This window comes from Taeniopygia guttata, chromosome 8 (genome assembly GCF_048771995.1).
Source record: "Taeniopygia guttata chromosome 8, bTaeGut7.mat, whole genome shotgun sequence".
Taxonomy (NCBI): Eukaryota; Metazoa; Chordata; class Aves; order Passeriformes; family Estrildidae; genus Taeniopygia; species Taeniopygia guttata.
In genome coordinates, this window is record NC_133033.1 from 3,986,122 (window position 1) to 4,006,931 (window position 20,810).

The 20,810-nt window shown below is 39.9% G+C and overlaps 1 protein-coding gene across 25 annotated transcripts in view; it reads left to right on the top strand.

Moving 5' to 3' along the window:
* DAB1 (DAB adaptor protein 1) overlaps positions 1-20,810 on the top strand; it is a 411,790-nt gene that overhangs the window by 303,124 nt on the left and 87,856 nt on the right. For 17 of the 25 annotated variants that reach the window (XM_072932571.1, XM_072932570.1, XM_072932573.1 and 14 more), the window contains one exon: positions 6,303-6,502. The exons of the other annotated variants lie outside the window; for them this stretch is intronic. In XM_072932571.1, coding sequence (XP_072788672.1) covers positions 6,436-6,502 — 67 coding nt within the window. In that variant the 5' untranslated portion in view covers positions 6,303-6,435. The remainder of the gene's footprint in view (positions 1-6,302; positions 6,503-20,810) is intronic. 25 annotated transcript variants of the gene reach the window in all.

A 20,810-nucleotide genomic window follows, 5' to 3' on the forward strand; every position in this document is an offset into this window, starting at 1 on the left:
TGAATTTTAGCCATGGAGGGGTTGGTTTGTCTGCTGTTGTTTACATCAGTCATGCTGGCATAACTTCTCTGACACTAATGCAGACACACCAGCATAAAATTGGTGTAACTCCAATCCATTAATACCAATGGAGTTAGCCAATACAAGTCAAATGCAAGACCATTGATTTTGTGCTGGTGTGACTTTATTGACTGGAGTGGAGGTGAGGCAGTTCCTGCTGGTGGGGCTCAGGTCACAGCCAGGCTGTGCCTGTGCTTGGAGCAGTTGTGACTTTGGTTTCTTGTTTGTTTTTGCACAGCATGATCAGAAATTCCTTCTCTGTTCTGCTCCAGGCTCAGCAGTGTGGGAATGTGGGAGCAGTGAAGTCTTGGAGTAGAGCAATTCCTAGGGGAAAAGCATTGGGTAATTCAGCTTCAGTGAGCAATCTCTAGTCCCATCTGAATGATTTCCTCTGTTACCTGCTAACATGGTATCAGAGGAATGATGTGGAGTTTTTAAGCCTGCTCCTTTTTGATGTGATACCCTGCTAAAGCTTACAAAAGCATTCTTGAGTGGAGTTTGGAGTCAGAAAGTGCATGTAAAGGAGTGATGAGTGCTGTATCTATACCCCCAGCACACTGGGACTGCTCCTGGTTTTCAGCTCTCTGGAGTTGCATTCCCTGTTCCATGGGCAGAGGAGATGTAGTTTTTCCTGAATTCAAATGCCATACCTTATTTCAAAAATACTTTAAAGCAAGTCCATGTCTTCTATTTTGCCTTTGTTGCGTGAGAGCTGTCCAGTGTAATATAAAATAGAAAGTGGAATATTAAAATGAAATGTTAGTAATTTGCCATTAAAAATGTTGATGAAATCAATTCATTCCTTTGAAAAGCTTCTTTTTAATCTGGTCAGCATTTTCTGTGAGTAGAAAATTCACAGCACTTCTGGTGAATAATTGGTGGAGTGGAGTGCAGTATTCACCACGACATGGAGTGATTTCCAGGAGGAATTTCAGTAATTATTCCTGCCATCACTGGAATACTAATAAAAATCTTACTTTAGAAATATTTTATAGGTCAGTTTTTTGCCAAGATGCTCTTCCAGTGGTGAATCAGCTTCAGTGGTGCTATTTACTCCATCTGAGGAACTGGGTAACGTGCCCTAGAGACAGAAAAATGAAGCATAGTTTAAACCACAATAAACTTAATAAAATGCGTTTTTAGCCTAAGTTACATGTAGGATTTTGTTAAAAAAAGACCTTCTTATTTTCAGGAGATAGGAGAGGTATTTTATGAATGCAGTCAACTACAGCAATTAAATACAAAGGGAAATTAAATGCTGTGGTTGTAGTACTAGGTATTTTTCTGATATTGGATGAATTAAAAAGGGTTATTTGGCAGTGTTGTTCTGGCATATACTACAGACAGTGCATAAAACTGGATAAAGGAATAAAACTCCTTTCTTTATCATAATATATAGAAACACACTCATTCTAGAGCAAACAAAACTAAATACGTGATCTGGAGGCAGCTGTGAGTCTTAGAAAGCCATGAAATTTCAGAGTGAGTGGGAGATGAAGGATGCTGGGTTCCAGGGGAGGGTTTGTAGGGGAATAAATGTTTGTGTAGTATCTCACTTTCACAGAATCACAGAAAATGGGGTTGGAAGATACCTCTAAGATCATCAAGTCCAACCAACCTATACCCTAACACCTCAACTAGACTGTAGCACCGAGTGCCATGTCCAGTCTGTTTTTAAACACAGCCAGAGATGGTGATTCCCCTTTGTGCTTGTGAACAGTAGAAATCCTTTCACCTTCACAGGCTGCAGAAATACCAGTAAAGAACTGGCAGGAAAAGGCAGCGCTCTGCATGGAGTGCCATAAAAGAAACTCCTTTGGCTTTGTCCCTGGAAGCTGTGCATTCTGCTTTTCTGGGGGCAAATGGCAAAACTGGAGGAGAGGGACAGATCCATGTACAATCCAACAGAGGTTGTTTTCTGTGGCAGGGCAGAATTTCAGTGCACGGTCTGGCTTAGACTTTCCTGTTAAACACTTTACAGAATTTGCTGTAATGAAGTGTCACCGACAGCTCTCCTGTTTGCTTTTGTTTCCTCCTCATTTTCTCCTCTCTGTCAGTGTCTTAAGCTCTCTTTTACCTCAGCTGGCTCCTTTTCTGGTTCTCACTTGCAGGCCTTGTTAGCTGCAGTGTATCAGTGGGTTTTGATATGTCCCTTGGGTTCCCATTCGGAATTAGAGCTGTGCCTGCTGTGACAGATGAATCCTCTGATGTTCGCCAGCCCTGACCATTGGGGAGATGAGCTGATGAGTACAAAACACTGTGAGCAGCACCGGAGGATTTCCTGGCCCCTCTCCCTGGAGGGTACAAAGAGCACTGGTGGCAAGGATGGGTTTTCCATTGTCTCTGTGTGTGTGGTCCCACTGCTGTTCTCTGTACTAGGCTTCGAGGGCAGGTGGGAAGTGGATGAGGAACATTTTCTCCCAGGATTGCAGACCCTTGCACTTGAACTGGTTTTAGTTTTCTGGGATTTCAGCACTTTTCCCTCCAATTTTCACTTATATTTTACCCTTTTGGTATGTTTGGGCTTTGCTCAACACTTGTAAATCCACAGGCATCAATATGGGTGCTTTGGAGGAGAAAAAATTAATTGCAGGACTCCAGAGACATAAAAACAGGAGCTAAGGATGGGAGCACAGCTTTTGTTTTGTCAAACCAGTGTTTGGGAGGTACCATCCTCATGTCAAATCCCACTTTGTGGCACTGGAGAACTTAAATACCGAGGGAATGCCAGGGCTTAGTTACAAATCCTTTCTAAGACTGCTTTTCTTTTATATAAGCAGATGGAAACTGGTTTCAGGGGAGGGAACTTCTTAAGTTTTGAAGTCCCAGAGAAAATTAATTAATTCATGTATTTGAAAGCCAGAGGGGAAGTATTATGATCATCTTGTCTGACCTCCTTCATAACTTGGGCCAAGGGAAGTCTCCTAATAACCCCTACATGAGCTTACTGAAGCGTGGTTGAAAAGACAAATGATTTGACAGAAATTCTTATTTCACAGGCATGTGGGGGAGGCGAGTGGAGCTTGGGACTAATTTCCCCATGCATAAAAGGTCCAACCTGTGTTAATCCTAACTGCAAAGTGAATTTACAGAAATATTTCTTTGCAAAGGCTTTGGGTTTTGTGCTGGCGTGGGAGTAATAGAGAACTCAGGCTTAAGAACTTCTGGAATTAAGAGCCAGTTAATTCCAGAATGTGCTGATTGTGTTGCTGCTGTAGCCACTTAATAAGGCCACAGAAAATGTCAGTATTTTGTTAAAATGAAGAGCTCAGAATCCTCTTTAGGAAAATCTGAGGCATGCACACAGTATTGCAATAGCTGGAGCAGTAGCAAAGCACACAAGGAGATTGTTAGAGTGGATGGATACGTGTAAGATGATGGATTTTTTTGTTTTGTTTGTGTTTTGTTGTTTTTTTTTTGGAAAGGCAGCTAACAAAATTTTGTCTTTAGAGCAGGGAGAGAAATGTGGCAGAACTGATGAAAGCAAATAGCATCTCATTGATAAAACACATGCTGCAGTACTTCCCACAGTTGGGAGGCTGTGGTATTTAACAACGCTGACCTAGATTGGAGGAGACAATGAAAGCTGTTGCGGTGAGGAGCAGATTGACTGCCATTCTCATCTGGGTAATAAACAGCTGAAATATGGACAGTGCATCAAAGTTTACTAATGTGGCTTACATAAAGACCTACACTTTTGGAGGAATTGTCTCTGTAGCAAATTCAGTTTGAACTATAGCTGGTGTCTGACTGATGTTTATGTGCTCCTTTACAAAGATGCCTATTACTTTATTCAAGGATCTATGAGCCTGTGAGAGTATGACCTGATTAGGTTTGGAAGTAAATCAATATGTGAACCTGTCCAAAAACAGACATGCATTTATTTTAAAAAATATTACTCAGTGGAATAGCCTCGAGGGGATATAGCTTTTCTGGAGAGTTTCAGATGAGATAGCAGTCATATGTTGTTACTTTAAAATATTCAGTGCCATTCAGATGCTACTATTTCAGCTGTCCTGTTGGAAATAGCTGACAACAGGAGATGACATTCCTGAGGCTTTGTAGCCACAATGGCCTTCTAAGACATTAAAACTTGCTTAACTACGGACCTCAGGGGTATTTGGTATTTATTTTTAATTTATTTTTTAATAAGTGGACCTATTATAAATATTTCCCTTTTGTGAAGTGGCTCATGTTAGTGCTCCTTGTAGATTTATGCAGTTAACCTTTGGGTAAATATAAATCCAAATTCTCGAAAAATAAACTGTCAATCCAGCTGTGACTCGAGAGATGCTTTAAGTAAGTGCCATTGAGCTGTAAAGGCTGATGCATCCCCACTGTGCTGTAAAACTAAATATTATTAAATTGGGTTGCAGGCAGGGGGAGGGGAAGGAGATGGGGGTTGTGAGGGACATCTGTTCTGCTCAGAGCTCGTGTGGGGGGATTTGAAGCGTGAGTGAGGAGGGTGAGGATGTTCCCCCCAGCACTGCTCCAGCAGCTGGGCTTGGGGAGAGGCTTCTCCCCATCCATGGACCTGGCCAGAGAGAGCTTGGGTCCTGGAAGCCTCACTGTGGGAGTGTTACGCCTTTTCCCTCTCTGACCAGCCTTCCTTTGCTTTGTGCTTTCCTACTCTTCTCAGCTGAGAAGATTCATCGAGATGCTGTTGGTTTATTCAGGTGCATTCAGCAAGCACTGCAACTTCAATTTGTGCCTCGCTTTATTTTTCCCCTCTTTTTTTTTTTTTTTTTTTTTTTTTTTTTTTTTTGCCATGTGGTGCTTCTTCAGATTCCACAGAGGGGGCAACAGGGAATTTTGTATTTCAAAATCAGTTCAGCAGATTTTGAAAAGCTATCTTTGAATATTCTATAATACACAGACAGATTTGAAGAGCTTATTAAAGAAAGCCCCTGACACTCTTCAGCAATATTAAATCACTTCAGACGGTGCATGGCAGTGTAATGTTACTGAAGCATTTTAAAATGTTAAAAGAGCCTGGATTTGAAAGTACTGGTGGTTCACAGCCCTTACTGTGAAAAGTGATTTAAAGTGTCAAAATTATTCCAGTGTTTACAGTCTGTTACTTTCTTACATGACAAAGAAGGGACATTAGTAAATAACTCTAACTGCAGTTAATCTCTGGCCATCTAGCCAGCTGATATGCTGGGTTAATATCTTTATTAAATGCTTATTTAATAAGTGGGCAGCTGTTCCAACAGGCCAGATGGACTTCTCTGTAATTGTGCTAATAATGAGAACTTTCTCACAAAAAGAAAGGGGCAGTAAGAAGATGCATTGGGTGAGGGAACATCCTGACAAATGGCTTCAGGACAGTCTGGTCCTCTGCCCTCGACAGACTGGCCCAAGTAAGTGGTTCATCCCTCAAAGCAGGAAGGACCAGCAGTGAGAATTGGAGCAATGGGTTCTTTTTGGCTTAGATGTTTATTCTTTGTGTGTTCTTTGCCTCCAGAGCCCTGACATCCCCAGTCCTGCCTCCCTCATCCTGCTCCAGCACATTCCTGCTGTGGGGTCCCCCCTGCTGCGTTTTTGTCCCAACAAATACACATTATGTAAAGCTGTAGCTTTCTCCCTAAATGTTACCTCTCTAAATGTTTTTGCACCTATCCCACTTATATTTCATGGGTCTGTTTTCAGAGATTTTTGCAAGAAAGATTCCTAGATGGGTGTTAAAATTACAGCTTTGTTTTTGTGGAGACAGTCTTTTATACTGGAAACATTATCATAAGCAAGAGGAGTGGCAAAGTATGATGTTCTCAGCATGAGCAATGAACACATTTTTCATTTGTCTTTGTTCAAGCAGGAGAATGAAAGCGCTGAAAGAGTATTGGAGGAGTAAAAATCTGAACTTACTCTCTGGCAATATGGAATTAGTGCATTTAAGAATTGAGCCCTTGAAAATTTTTTGGCTTTTGGTGACATTTCCAGCTACTTCCTGCGTTGTGGTCTCTGTCCTTCAGCTGCTGGTCCAGAAGTGCTGGTCTTCTCTACACCCTGAGCAGTGTCTCTAGGCTGTGAAGGCATCTCATATATGCCAGAACATCTCAAATATAGATGTTTGAGGAAGTCACAGATAACTGTGGTGAAGCATCTAAAATCAGGGACAATTGGCTCAGTAGATGGAGAAGTTCCTATGTTTCTCCCTTGCAATGGTTTGGCTTTTTTATTTTCCTTTCATGTTTTAAACCCAGAAAATGACTGTTCCTTTTTGTTTCCTTCCCTAACAGCACTCTAAAGGAGTGAATGAGATGAACTGTTTGGGTTATAGTATCTGAAAGGCTAAATTATTCTCTTGGAGAGATGTTCTAAATGAGCCTGACCGAGATCCTGGATCTGTGTGAAGAGGACTAAGGATATAGGATGTCAACTGAGACAGAACTTCAAGTGGCTGTTAAAACCAGCACAAAGAAAGACTCCAAAAAGAAAGGTAGTGACTCATTTCTCTTTATTTGTATGTGTTTTGTACTTTAATCAGCTCCTACATCAGCCACTTTTGGCACATCTGTGGCTCTTCTGTCGTCTGTGTGCTCAGTGAAAGTGGGATTTGTTAAGCTCAGTGGAAGTCTGGTGCAGAAATATGGGGGTTGATTCTCTGACATAAAAAATATATACTTTTGAAATATGAGAAAAAATGCATATTATTTATGGTTCACAAAGAGAAATACTGTTTTTAAAATTACTCAACAGATCACTTTTCTTTTTCTGTGCTGATAAACACATTTTCTTCTAATGGCTCTTTTTCTGCTTTGCTTTGAACTAGCCAGAGCTCAAATGCACTTTGAATTTTACTGTCACTTTGTAAAGATAGAGAACTCAGTATCAATCTGTGGAGAGATTATTTAATCTGGTAATCTGGTATATGGAAATACAAATGAGGAGGAAGAAAACTCAAAATTAAGGCGATGCTGTGGGGAAATGGATGGTTGATTAGTTCATATTTGTATTTACAAGTTTGCCTCAGACTGTAGAGAAGTTCTTTGGAGTGATGTGTGAGAAATGGGACCATAAGAATTTGGTGCTTAAGCTTGTTTAAAGATTTTTAGTAGGGATTTTTCTCCTTACAGTTTTATTAGGATTTTTATTGCTTATGGCTTTAAGTATTGATGAACTTGGAGCCCAAGACCTTAAATTCTATTGGTAGTTTTAGCTGCTCTGAAGAACCAAAAAAGAACCAAAAAGAACCAAATAGTCATATTTGGCTATTTTTTAACGTACACATGAAACTGAGATTGAAAAAAGATTTAATAAGAATTATTCAAATAAAAAAGTAAAACAAAAAGAAAATAATCATATTAAATAATATTAATACTCAGCACAGCAAGATTTGAATTTTCCTGTGAGCTCTGGAGTTTGTGATTCTGTTTCTTTCTGTGCATGTGTAATTTAGCCATTTACTTCTGAGGATGTTTTTCATTTTGCTAAGACAAAAAAAAAATCTCATCTTTGCTTATATACGTATAATGCAATTTTACTCATGTATAATGCAATTTTGTAATGTATAATGTAAATTTTACTCACAGTTATCTTGAACTGCTGGACATCAATACCATTTACTGCAGCAATTCTACCAAAACATTTACCAAGGCCTTGTGTTCCCTTTGGCTTTTGTACCAGAAACCTTTATCCTAGAGTTTGTAGAAAACACAGCAATTAAAAAATTTCAAGTGTTTGTTCAGGAAGATGGTTTAAAAACCTTATGACTGCTCTAGGCCTGCACTCATAAATCAAAAATTATTCACTTAAGATAAAAAAGCTCCAGTCTGGAAAGGCAAGAAAAGGGGAACTTTGATGTAAATGAGAGTGTGATCTAAGATGTTTAAGGCAAATAATGTTAAAGTGGTTTGGTTGCATGATCATTTAGTTTTTTTGGGGCAGACAGGATATTAAAAAATGTCATTTCTTTGCAGTATGGATAACATCTTTTTGATGTGTGTCTCCTATGCTATTTCTTCTGCTGGAGGCTGAAACTTTTGAAACCAGCAAATAACTCTTTTAGGAACTTGATGTTTATGTTAATAAAACATTCAGCATTCAACTTATAAAAAACATTTCCACAAATCACAATTGTTGAACACTTCTCTGCCCAGAATCTGATTCTGTCCCCTAAATGGAAATTCTGAAAAGTACCTTCAGTGCTGAGGGGGAGTGTAAATGTGTGTGGCAGTGATGTGTCTGGAGAGCTGGAAGGGACAGGGAATGGCAGGGGCACATCCCCAGGGTTGTTCTGGCTCAGTGCAGTCTGAGTGCATCCATCCCAGGGCTGGGCAGTGAATGCTTCACCCAGACAAGGTACACAATGCACACACTGTTTGCCATTCAAATCCCACACAGCCAGAGTCAAAAGAAACTTGGTGTGCTCATTTACTTGTCATTGAGCTGTGTGCACTTCCCTGTGTTCCAACAAAGGAGCCCTCCTCTGTATAGTGGGAGTGATGGACACGTGAAAAACAGGGATTTTTTCCCCCTTCTTTTTCCCCAAGTTCATTAACTGCGAGCAGTGGCAGGTAGCAAGTGCTAACATGAAGTTTCTTATGTTGCTAATCAATGAGTTTGATTATGCAATGGAACTGAGTTTTCCCAAGAAATCAGTCTTTGCTGTATAAACAGAAATTTCAACTCTGGTATTTTTTATTTTTTCATCTCAGTGTTCTGTTGCACTGCTGGAAGAGCCATGCATCCCTCTCCATCCAGAGCAGGGACAGGTCTCTTTTGCTGTATTATCCACTGCTGTGGTAGTTCTCCTGCCTTCTGCAGCTCACAGCACTGCATGGAATGTCTGTCCCATGTTTGTATCCCATTCTGGAGGTCTGGGGTGACTCAAAGGGGATGAGGATTGGTGTGGAGTTGGAGCATGGGACTGGGTTCTTCCCCGATCTCAGCCTAAATTTTCTGTGTAGAGTCAGCTAAATCTTTAGTTCTCTTCATCTGCATAAACATCCAGTAAGGTGGTGTTTCTTATTTGGAGTGTTGAAATAAAACAAAGCTTCATTCCTAGGATTTGTAAGGTGTGTGGATATAAAACAGTATAAAGTGTCAGATGAATGTGAGCAGTTCTTCTTGCTGATGTACAGTGGCCAAAAAGAAAGCAGTGAATTGTACATTTGTGGCAATAGTGCCTACCTTGAGTTAAAGCCACTGTGATGTCATTAGTTAACAATTTAATAACCTGAACAGGTTAGGAAAAAAGTCCAGGGGCAGTCTAATGCTATTTAGTGAATGTGAGTGGAAAGTCTTGCTGCTGGGATGGACTAACTCCCTGCCAGAAGGGAATATGTGTTGAAGTTTCTTTAGGATTTTGTATAACTGCTTTTAGGCTCTGTTGCATAGACTGCTGACTTTTGGGTGACAGCGAAATAGTTTGATTTGTGCTGCAGATGGGGCAAATGATAATGCTGGTGCAAAGATTTTACCAAATATATCTTTGATGTGCCAGGAACACACAGAACACTCTTTCTGTAGTCACATGCAGAGCAAGGGAACACTTCTCTTCAGGCTGGGCGTTTTTACAGCTGTGAGCTTTGTGGTCACAGGCAGCTCTGCAGTGTCTCCACTGTCATCTGAGCTGGTTTGTGAGGCAGTCAGTTCCAGCACTGGAGGGTTGTCACTGCAGTTAGGACAAGAATTGAAATACAAAACCCTCTCAGAAGCTGCTGTTTGCACAGGATCACATCTGAGGAGCTCTGATGTTCTGTGGCTAAGTTCAATATTTACATGATCATATCAGACTGGAATTTTGTATTATTAACATTATCACCCTGAATAACGTTAAAAGCAGGCTATTGAACAACCAGGTACAAATTTTGCCTTTCATTCAGCCCATATTGATGGATCCAGGGTTGGTGGGCTCTAGAAATGCTTCCTGGTCACACTCCTGGCAGAGGAGTTGGAATTTTAACTGACCTGGAAATACCATTATGGGAACAGAAGTGAGGCAGGCACCTCCCTTCCTCTCCAGATTGTCACTTTTTCCTCTGTGCTGTGAAGCTCCTTGTCCCTTGAGGAGCAGTGTTTCACCCTGACCTCCAGAGCCCTCCTTCCTACACTTTATTCCATTTTACAGGCTTACAGTGCACTAGGTGTTATTAGAGGAGATTATATTTCTACCATCCTCCACCTCCAGCCCTAATCTTCATGCCACTCTTGCTGATATCTGCTGGTAACTTCATTGTAATTATATTTTTGCTCACATTTTAAAAGATATCCTGGAGAGGTTTGATGTTGCTCTCTCTGTGGAAACAGTGAAAAATTCTCAGGGGATTTAGAAAGCTCAATTTGAGGACTTTTTTTGGTGATACATTTTTTTTTTTGGTGAGTTTGCCAGAAGTCATGTGCTCTTTAAGAAGCGTTTAGAGAGTTAGTGATATAACTAATGCTCTTAAATGCTGATGTTATTTTGTTTGTTTATGTCATCTGGTTCATTAATAAGTGGATAAAAATTGGTTTTTTGTATCATTCAGGATATGAAATCAGAATTTTTATTAGCCAGAGTTGTTAAAAACATAAACCATGTTTGTCTTGTAGTACATGGGGGAAAAGCCTTGTTGTAAGTGCCTATAGATTATTGAATCAAATTGAAAACATTTACTTGAGCCTATTGGAATTAAAATTGATTTAGAAACCTCTCTGGGGGAAATGTGTTGCATTGATGTTGAATTCACACTGATAACTGCCTGGGAAAATCCCTTCTTGCGAAATCAGCTGAACAGAAAAATTGAAATGGGAGGTCAGTAAAGAAGTGAGCCAGGCTACCAAATTTCAGCACAGATCTGTGTCTGCTTAGGGTAGGCCAGGGGACTTTTCTAGAGATTTAATTTCTTTCTCTTGCACTTAAATTCTGTAATTTTTCTGAAGCTTAGGGCTTGTTCTGCAATTCCATCTCTCATTGTGAGACTCCTGAGACAATTTTCGGAATGACAGGGACTTGTAAAGAATGGAAGCGAATTGAGAGAGGAGCTTGGGCACGTTGGCACTCAGCATGATGCTGGATGATGCTCAGGTCCCCTTGGGTGAGATTCCCTTGTTTATTGGGTTTCCAGAGCGTGTGGGAAGCACGTGGCATCAGAGCAGGCAGGGCGCCAAGCTGGGATTGCTGCACCCAGCCAGTAGGAATGGGAATTTCGGGAGGGTGGGACGTGCTCTGCTGGAGCTGGAGCTCTTCTCCTGGCCCAGAGCTGGGCACTGTGGCCAGGCTGGATGGACATCCAGGTGCCCAAGCCATGCTCCAGGAGGGAGAGCTGGTTCATGCCAGGTGAGGAGTTTACACCTGGAAAACTGGGAATGGAAAACTGGGAATGGGGATGGGTTTGTGTTGCAGGGCTGGCTTAGAGGTGGGAGATGTGAGTCAGATCCTCTTGGGATCACGATGGCAAAAAGCTTAATTGTCCTATTTTATCTCTCCTGAGTGCTGATTAAAAGGAAAGCAGTGGCTGAGGGACTGTTCACGTGCAGATTGGGCCTGTGGCAGACTCACATCTATTTCCTGGGTCTTTTAAGCACTAATGAGAGGCTGGGGTCTGTCTAACTATCTAAAGGAAAACCTTTGCATCCCCAGGAGCAAAACTCTTGTCAGACTAAGATCAAACAGGAGCTACCTAGTTAGTTTAAAGCCTTTGGGGATAGGAGGCCTTTAAACAAGGTTATGTTTTGTCATTGTCAGTTTTCATCAGAGGTGCCTGATGCTACCTCAGTCCTGTTTTGGGCTTCTTAGACCTCATTTGAATCCAGTCTTGCACTAATCATTGCTAAACTCCAGAGTGCAATGGAGGTTTCTGTTGGATGTAAAAGTTACAATTTTGCTGACACAGAACTCTTGGTGCAGTTTTTGCAGCTATGTTTCCAGGCTGGAAATTCAGTTTAAGTTAGTAACTGCTATGATGGTGGATTACTTTTTTAATGAAATGGATAGCGATGGTGGATTACTTTTTTAATGAATTAACTTTTTAAAAAAAACTTTGTGAACAACTATCAACAATTGAAGCATCATCACTGTAATGAGGCATTTCAAGATGCCACATGGGTATAGGTTCATTTATTTTTCTGATTACGTAGCTAAGATTCATGGAATCCAGCAAAATCTAAATTTGATCTAAAGAGTAATGAACAGAGGAGCTTCTTTCATTGACTGGGAGTGGATTTGCTTTGTTTCCTTGCAGTAGCTATGAGTTTTTCAATAATTTATAGATCAAGTAACAGCAACATTAATTGATACACTAATTGTGTCCACATGCCTGCCTTTAACAAATCTCTTTTGTGAAATGATTACTGACAATATTAATTGGACGTCTTTTGTGAATTGGTATAAGTTATGAATCCATTCTCAAGCTGAAAAGGGGTGGGAAAATCATTAATTTTGACATTGTGTAGCTATAATTAACAAGGGTTATCCAGTAACCTATCATCAATTAGAGAGCTCATGAATTCTGTTTTAAATACCATGTACCAAAGGGGTCTGTGGTTGTTAATTGAAGGATTCTTTGGGGGTGATGGATGTTGTCTCTTATTGTAGATATGATGTTTATTGTTGTAGTTAATTGAGGAAAATCTGGCTAAACTAAGGTTGGGGCTGGTGTTACTTTACTACTCCTCAGCAGAGGAATCAATGATCTGTTGAATATTAAGAACAACATTTATCAAGAGCTTCTGTTACAATTTCTCAATGATTTAACAGTCAGTTTAAAGTAGCAATCAGGAGCTCGGTGCAGTGCATATTCCTGAGAGGATTTGAGGCACATATCAGTCCATAAATGCAGGTGGGTGTTGCTGTGCTCCTGTGCTCTGCACTGGGAGACTGCTGTAAGCATCACCTGTGCATCCAGTTCAGCCTGTGCTGTACCTTGTTTCTGGCTGCATCCTCCTGTGCTCTAAAACTACCCCTGAGATTTTACTGAAATACTGAGAAAGTGAGGTTGGGCCTGCTAAAGAAGGACTTCTAAACAGGCAAATCAATTAATTTTCAGCAAAACTTTTTCCCTGCTTGCAGTCATTGAAAAGACTCTCAGCAAAATTGCAAAATTCATACTAGAATTTTTGTAAATGGAAACTTTTGTTTAGGGAGTTCAGGGAAGAAAATTCTATTGTGTAATGAATAACTGAGCAGGAGTGACCTAATTCATCCAGATTAGTAGCTAAAATACCTCCAGAGGTTTGGATAAGTGGAAGTTTCCTAATATGGCTCACAAAAAAATATTCTACAGGGACAAGTATGTTGGTGATGATAATGTTTCTGTAGCATTCTTCATCCAAAGACATTTTCTTGCCTAATAAATATTAATGAATAACATTTCTGTCAGCATGTTGCACTGTGTGCATTTGGGCACTTGTAATTTTCTGAAACATTTTGCCTTTTCCATCAACTTTATTATTACTTGCAGAATTCCCCATAAAATGCAATAAAGTGTTGCTCACTTGTATAATACAGATTAGAGGTATCAGCTGTGTTGATAACTGCTCCCATTTTGCTGAAGGGATATCAAACACAAGTAATTTTGGAATGTTATCTTGATCCCAGTATTAAATTGCTCACTAATTTTCCCTGAAATAAACAGATAACACTTAGCATTGGTGTTCACATTATTGCAGTGTATACTTTTTCATATTACTAGGCAAAATTCCTCCAATCTTACACAATTTTATGTAATTTATGAAAATCACGAGGTTTCTTGACCTATGTACACATGGGGGAAGTGCAGATTGATTTCAGATGTGGTTAGATCCTTGCATCAAAAGCCAGTGCTGATCTCTCATTTACTTTCCAAAGATTACAGCACAAATCAGGGCAGAGCTTGGAGTGTAATCTGAGGATCCTGTTTCTTATTCTGTGCTTTAACCAGCACGTTTCACTCTCTCAGTGTTGACATCACAGTGATTTCATTAATCAGCTTGTGAAGAAAAAACTGTGGAGGAATGTACAAGTTAACAGACACATGCAGGGTTTGATTTGTGTGTTTAAGCAGCCTGAATTAGAAATGTTTATTTAGATCTGACCACTTCTGGTTAAGAAAAACTCGCCCACAGAGTTGGTGCCATTTTGAAATACTGTTGCAGAAACTGTAAACCCTTCATTCATGCCTTGTGGTATATTCCTCTTAAAGAGCTCAAAGAAATATGTAGGGAATTTGGCCAAGTAATAGGCTCCAACTTGCTGTGATAAATATGTCAGGGCACACATTCACTGTGCTCCTTAGGAGTGAAGAAAAGATGTGTCTGTGATCCTCCTGCATGATTCTATGTGTAGGATCAATATGGACATTATTGGTCCTCCAGAAGAAAGGTAATATATTATATATACATAAAATATATTTGGGTTGTCCAGTGGTAGAGTGGATGTTCCTTGTGATTCCTTTTCCAGCTCAGCTTATTCTTTGATTCTGTGAATGTGCTGAAGCATAACATTTCTCTTGAAAGTGAGTTAGAGTTAAACGTGCCCTCAGAAATAATGATGTCCTACTTGTATTGTTTTTATCTAAACATTATTATATATAATAGCTAGCGTTGGTATAAGGACAGGAAAAAGAGCATTTCTCTGCTTTTACATTTGCTTGGGTTTTCATGTGTGACAATATTTAGTTTGCTTAACTAAGTAATGTGTTTGTGGGGGTCTTTTGTCTGAAAAAGAAAGGGATATACTTGAATGCTCATTGGCATCTTTCCTTCTACTTCCAGCAACAGTGGGGCTGGAGCTGATAGCCCAGTTTTGGGATATCCCAGTATTGAACTAAACCTGAGAGCTGCCAAAGGCCATTTTCAGTCTGGTTCTGGCTGTAAAACCTCGTGTGGAGACGCTCAGCCTCTTAAAATGTTTCTGCTTTGAGCCTCTCCCCAGAGCCTCTCTCTACAGATGAGGATCAGTGGGGTTGAAATCACTTCTGATTTAGACACTGTGTTTATCCTGTTCTCACTGCCCAGGCTGAAACACCAAACCCAATTATCACTTATTTGCAAGCAGGCGAGTTTACCCCTTTATGTACTCCGGTATTGGCTTTTCCCAATTCCTTTTATTTATGCAGTTGTGCATTGCAGGAGAATAGTTGCCAACACAATATCCATTATTATTCTGACAAGAACAGAGTAGCTTTCACTTCCATTTCCCAGAGACAGCATTACTCATTGCTGGAAAACAGCACTAAAATCAGGAGAAGGAGGGTGAATTGTCATTTGGCAGCAGAGTCCCAACACTGCCTGTCCTTGCTTCCAGTAGATGAAGTTTGAAGTAGAGGTGGGAAGGATGTGTGGTGTCTCTTTGTGATGGGGCAGTCAGGGAAGCAAGCAAGGTGTTTGTTGCTCCATCAGCACAAAAGTCATTGGGAGTGGAACCAAAGAAATTGGTATGATTGTGTTTCCAGCATCTTCCATTGGAGGTAACTGAATCTGGTGAGCTGCAGGGTTTGGGGGATTTTTCCTCTCCCAGTTGTTTCAGTGGCTGTAGGATATCCTGCAAAGTTGTCCAAAAGCACAGACAGCTCCAGGTTTGACTTCTAAATATTAACATTTTGCAGCAGATTCTTCTACAAGTGACAGGAGCAGCAGCTTCCTCTGGAGCCAACTTTAAAGTCTACCCTGCTTTAACCACCAGCAAATGCTGAGCAGCTAAGCTGTGATCTATAATTACACCTTTTATGCTCTTAGTTTAGTTAGAGGGAGAATTGTGTAGTGAAAAGGATGATTCAAGGAGTGAAATGAAATTAAGTGCAGTCTTTTGAGGTTAACTATTAATATCATTTTAAATATAAAATTGCCTTGAAAGTAGTAAGAGGGTAATATTCACACATCACAATAATGTGCTGATAACTAGGTGGAAGGCAAAACCACCAGTAGTAGTTGGATGAACCATTCTTTTTTTTTGCAACCTGGTGTTGCCTGTATAAGTTTTAAATTGAATTCAAATGTCTGAAGTCACATAAAGAAAATTAAATGCACCAGGGAAACTGGGTGTACTCTGTACTCAGTCATGGCTTCAGTTTAATATTGATATGGTTACCTAGTGTGTTCAGTGTTTGCTGTATGTTTATCGTTTATAGTTCTTTTTTTAAAAATGCATCTATCTGAAATGTCTCTTTAAAAATCATGTTACCAGCCCTTGCCAGTGAAATTGGATGTGGAAGGACACAGCCTCTGCTGTGGTGAGCGTGTCAGAAGGATGGCAGTGCTCGAGAGACACTGGAGATCAAAATGAAAGCTACCTACAGAACTCTTTATCTCTCTTGCCTATTTTCTTTCCCTGTGCTAGACTATAACTAAAGCAATACATTATATCTATGCCTCTGTTTAATTGCATTAAAGAAATGCCGGGGCTCTAAGGTTAAGCACTAAAATTCTAAGGAAGCAGAGCCTCAAAGTTGCCTGTGTAAGCCTCATTTAACATCCCTTCAGGATACACATTTTCATACAGTTTTTAATGAGCTGAGCTCCTCTTGCTGTTTCCTGGAGACCTTTGTGCTGCTCAGTGAATGGAAGGGCAGTGGTCAGGGAATGTGCTCCACTTGGGGCTGTGCTTGGCACCCGGGATGGAGCTGAGGCTTTGTTTGCACGGCACCCCAGCCTGAATGTGGATATATCTGGCTATTGATGGAATCTGAATCTAAATTCAGAGAAATCCTTTTCGTATATACCTCTGAAATAAGTTCAAAATGAATAGTGTGAATGACTGGACATCAGTGCAGGCCCTCAGAGGAGTGCAGTCAGAGCAGGATTTTCGAGGGATTAATTTGGCAGAGGAACAAATGAGAAGAGACTCAGAGTTGGTTAAGATATGGATGCTTAACATGATCTTTAGTGACACTGAGGTTTATTAGAGATTATCTAACTCTAAAATGATGGAAAGGCCCATACTTTGAAGCTCATCTGCATGTGCATATGTTAATGTGGTCCAGGATAATGCTAATTAATAATAATTCTTTTTAGGCCAAGTCATTCCCTACAAGACAAGTGTAGGTGGTCCCACTCAGTGCTCATGTTTACTAGCACTGAGAAAACATGTTTACAGTGAAACAAACACAGCTTGGGTATTCAAAAATAGCTTGAAAGGAGTCCTACCAACCCAAAAGCTCACTTTAATGCTAATTTGTAGGGGTCACGTCTGGGGTTTTTTTATGCAGATGTATTTAAGGACAGCAACAACGATCCTGGGGTGAGATCTCATGGAAGCAATGAACCTTTACTGTGTTTAAAAACCTTTAGGATTTTATATTAATTTCACTATTCATTCGTTTTAAATTATCTCATAACCATTTTCAGGGACATGGTCATTTAAGCAGATAAAGATAAAGTAAATATATATTTCATATATTTAAAAACCTAGTAAACTCTCTCCAATAATTTCTTAACTCAGTAATTCCTCATATTCTATTCAATGCATAAACTGCTGGTGTACTGAAAAGATTATAAAGATAAGGAGGAGGTTTGGGTTTGGGGTTTTTAATCTTGTGGTGGAACCAGTTATTTGGGGTTAAAGGTCCATAGAGCAGTCAGATACTGGATTTTTAGTATGTGAAATTATTGTGTGTTGATATTAAATACTTTGTGTCTTTGTATTAAACTCCTCTGTTTTTAAGACAAAATTTAATTACAAAAAAAAAAAAGAATTTTGAGGGGAGATTTGTGTCTGTTTGGTAATGAAACAATCAGTGCAAATTTAAGGATGCAGTAAGCACTTCTATAAACACACTATGGAAAATGTATTTCCTGTTGCCTATTAATATTGACATATAAAAATGTCACTTGTAACAAGTAACCAGATATTTGCTACTGGAGTCCAGTTCTGTAGTAAAATGTTCACAACAGAGGAAATTGGAAGCCTTGAAGTTGTGAAAAATAACTTTTCAGCATTTACTCACAGTTCAGCTTCCAGGGAGGTTCTATTGACATTTAAATCTGGTTTTGAATATTTCATAATGAGGAAGCTTATTTGGAAGAGTTGGCCCACACAAGAGTAAAAAAGTCAGAGCTACACCTTTGAGTGAAGTTATCAAAGAGGACTTTTATGTTTTATTAAATTTGTGCAGTGGATATGAGAATATAGGTGAATATATATTGTTTTCCACTGCTGGGTCACAGGGGAGTGCTCTGGTTAGAGAGTGAGCTGGGGGACAGGACACCAAAGGTGTCTCCATGTGCTTTTTCAGGAACGTGAAATTATCTTCAGAATGTAGCTGGAAGCTTGTGTGAGTTCACTGACCATCAGATGAACTCTGTGAAGGCAGCCTTACATTTGCAGTGCTTTCTTCTTGCTCTGTTCCACACAGGCTATCTCCAGCAGATAATTCTAAACTATTACAACATCTTCTTTTGTTAATGCCCCATAACCTCTGCAGGCCAGATTTTGTCATTTCTGTCATTTCACACTAATTATATCCAAACACAAGCTGATTTACTTTTTTCTCTCAAAGCAGATGATGTTTGGAGGAGACAGAATTCTCTAAGGTTAGTAATGAAGTTTCCATTTGAAGTAACCCAGTTCAAAGGGGGAAAATTTCCCCTTTAGGTTTAGAGCAAAGGTTCTAAAAGCCTGAGATGTGAAAATAAAGAGGCAATAGCTATAAATGCCTTTCAAATCATGTCTCTTTAGACTTGCTGAAATGTGTGGTTAAGCTTCTTTCTAGCTGCTTTAAAATATTCAAGGTTATTGGCCTGCATTAAACTCAAAACCCTTTAGATACCATTTTTTTTTAATCAAGTTATTCAGAATTGACAAGCGGAAAGATTTGAAAATGGGGTTCTGGGAGGAGAAAAAAACCCAACACACTCGAAAGAAGGAACTGGGTGTTTTCTCCCAAAAAAGTAATTTTAATATTTTTACACTCAAAATTGAATTATCTTAATTAGTAAGTGTATAGCACAAGCAGTTCCCTCTTGCCAGTGATGTTTATATAAACTAAGCATCCCTGGAATATGGGTATTTAGTAAGCCAGACTCTCATGCCTAGAAAACATTAATATGCTTATGCTGCTGTGACCAAGGCAAAATATTCCAAGTGCATCACCTCTGCAAGTTCCTTTGCCAGCATTGGAACAGGGTCTTCATTTGATCTGCTGAGTGTGATGGGCTTTGAGGTCTGACATTTCATAATCAATATGTTCCTATTCATCAGCATTTCATCTACTTAGATCATTAATTTACACATTTACTCATCTCAAGCCTAATAGTGAGTAGTATGAAGTGACTGCTAAGTCAGAATTGTGGAGGGAAACACTTTTCTTTCGTGAAAATTTCATCTTGGAATCTGGAATTCAGCCATTAGATGCAGCTGGAACAGCCTTGTCCCAGTGAATGCACAGCTGGGCCAGTGCTTGCATTGGCAGTGGTGGAATTCCTGCAGAGGATGGTGTTTCACACACAGGTTTGGAAAGGGAACTGATCACCCCAGGGCAGTGAATCCCAACACTCATGGTGTGATTGGAGGTGCTCTTTGTGCTCCCTTTTTAAAAAACCTCCTAAGCAGTGTTAGGGATGGGAAGATTGTGCAAAAAGCATTGAATCACTGAGAATCGGTTTTTATTTCTTGTGTCTGACAGAGGTATGGCTAAAGCTTCATATGACTCTTCTTTAATGTATTTAACCTTTGTAGCAGAGGCATTTTTATTCATTTGGTGTCTAAGTACAGCAGGAGATTGGAGCAGCATTGCCAACCTCTGCAAATGCTGTAATCATGGGATTAACCTACTTCAGAGCCCTGGGAGCACGCTCACTTGGTGAGGAGAGCAAGAATGTTTTCATCACTCTGAGTTCACTGAAACCAAATTCTGCTCCTTTCTTTTGTGTCTCAAAGTGGAAATTGCAGTGGAAGTGATTGTTCCCTCGTCCATTCTGCTTAGAGGAATGAGAGTTTCTTGTACATTTTCTGTGCCTCCCTCAGAAGGTTTGTAGTATTTATTTCTGCTGTGCATAGACACAGAGATTTTCCTAGCACACAGGATGTTGTTTTAGGAAAAGGAGTGAATGACTTCACATACCCCAAAGTAATTTGCCAGTCAGCTTTGGGTTATTACAACAGCTTGTAGTTATTATTAGCAGAGCCCTTTCAGCATTTTAGGTACAAGAAGTGAGTGAAAAGGCAGTGCTCATGTGCACTGTGTACAATTTTCATTTTAGAATGGAATCTTTCATTTTCATTTTAAAATGGAAGCTTTTCCATTCTGAAATGAAAATTCTAAAGATTCCAGTCTAAAACCAACCTGATTCTTTGGTTAGAGACCAATGCACAGAAATTTAAGAATGGTCAGGTTTGTACCCAGCTGTCCATAACCTGATGCTTCTTTCCTGCTCTTAACCTGCAACTGAAACTTCCAGATTTCCTGGAATGATTCTGGGGGTACTGCTGTCTGTGAAAAGCCCTGTGAGTATGTTTAGAGGAAGTTACATGGGGCAGCTGTGCCAAAAAAAAATAAGTTGACCTGAAAATGGAGCCTTCAAGGAAGCAAGAATAAGAAAGGAGAAGGAATTGTTGCTATTTTGAATTACTTTTCACTAGCTGTGGACCAGCCCCACAGAACTCAGTGCATGGTCAGGGCACTGCATCTTCACCATGCCCTGAAAAGAGAACAAGTTGGCATCTTGTTTCTAGACAAACAATCCCTGCTTTCCTTCCAGTTAATTTTCAGTGAAAAGAAGCACCAGCCAGTTTTCTGGTTCTAACTGCACTCATAATAATAGCAAGTTGGCAGCAACTGTGAAGAAGGGAAAATTCACGCCTTTGCAGCTAAACATTTTGTTCTGAACTGTATTTTAATTACAAAATGTCA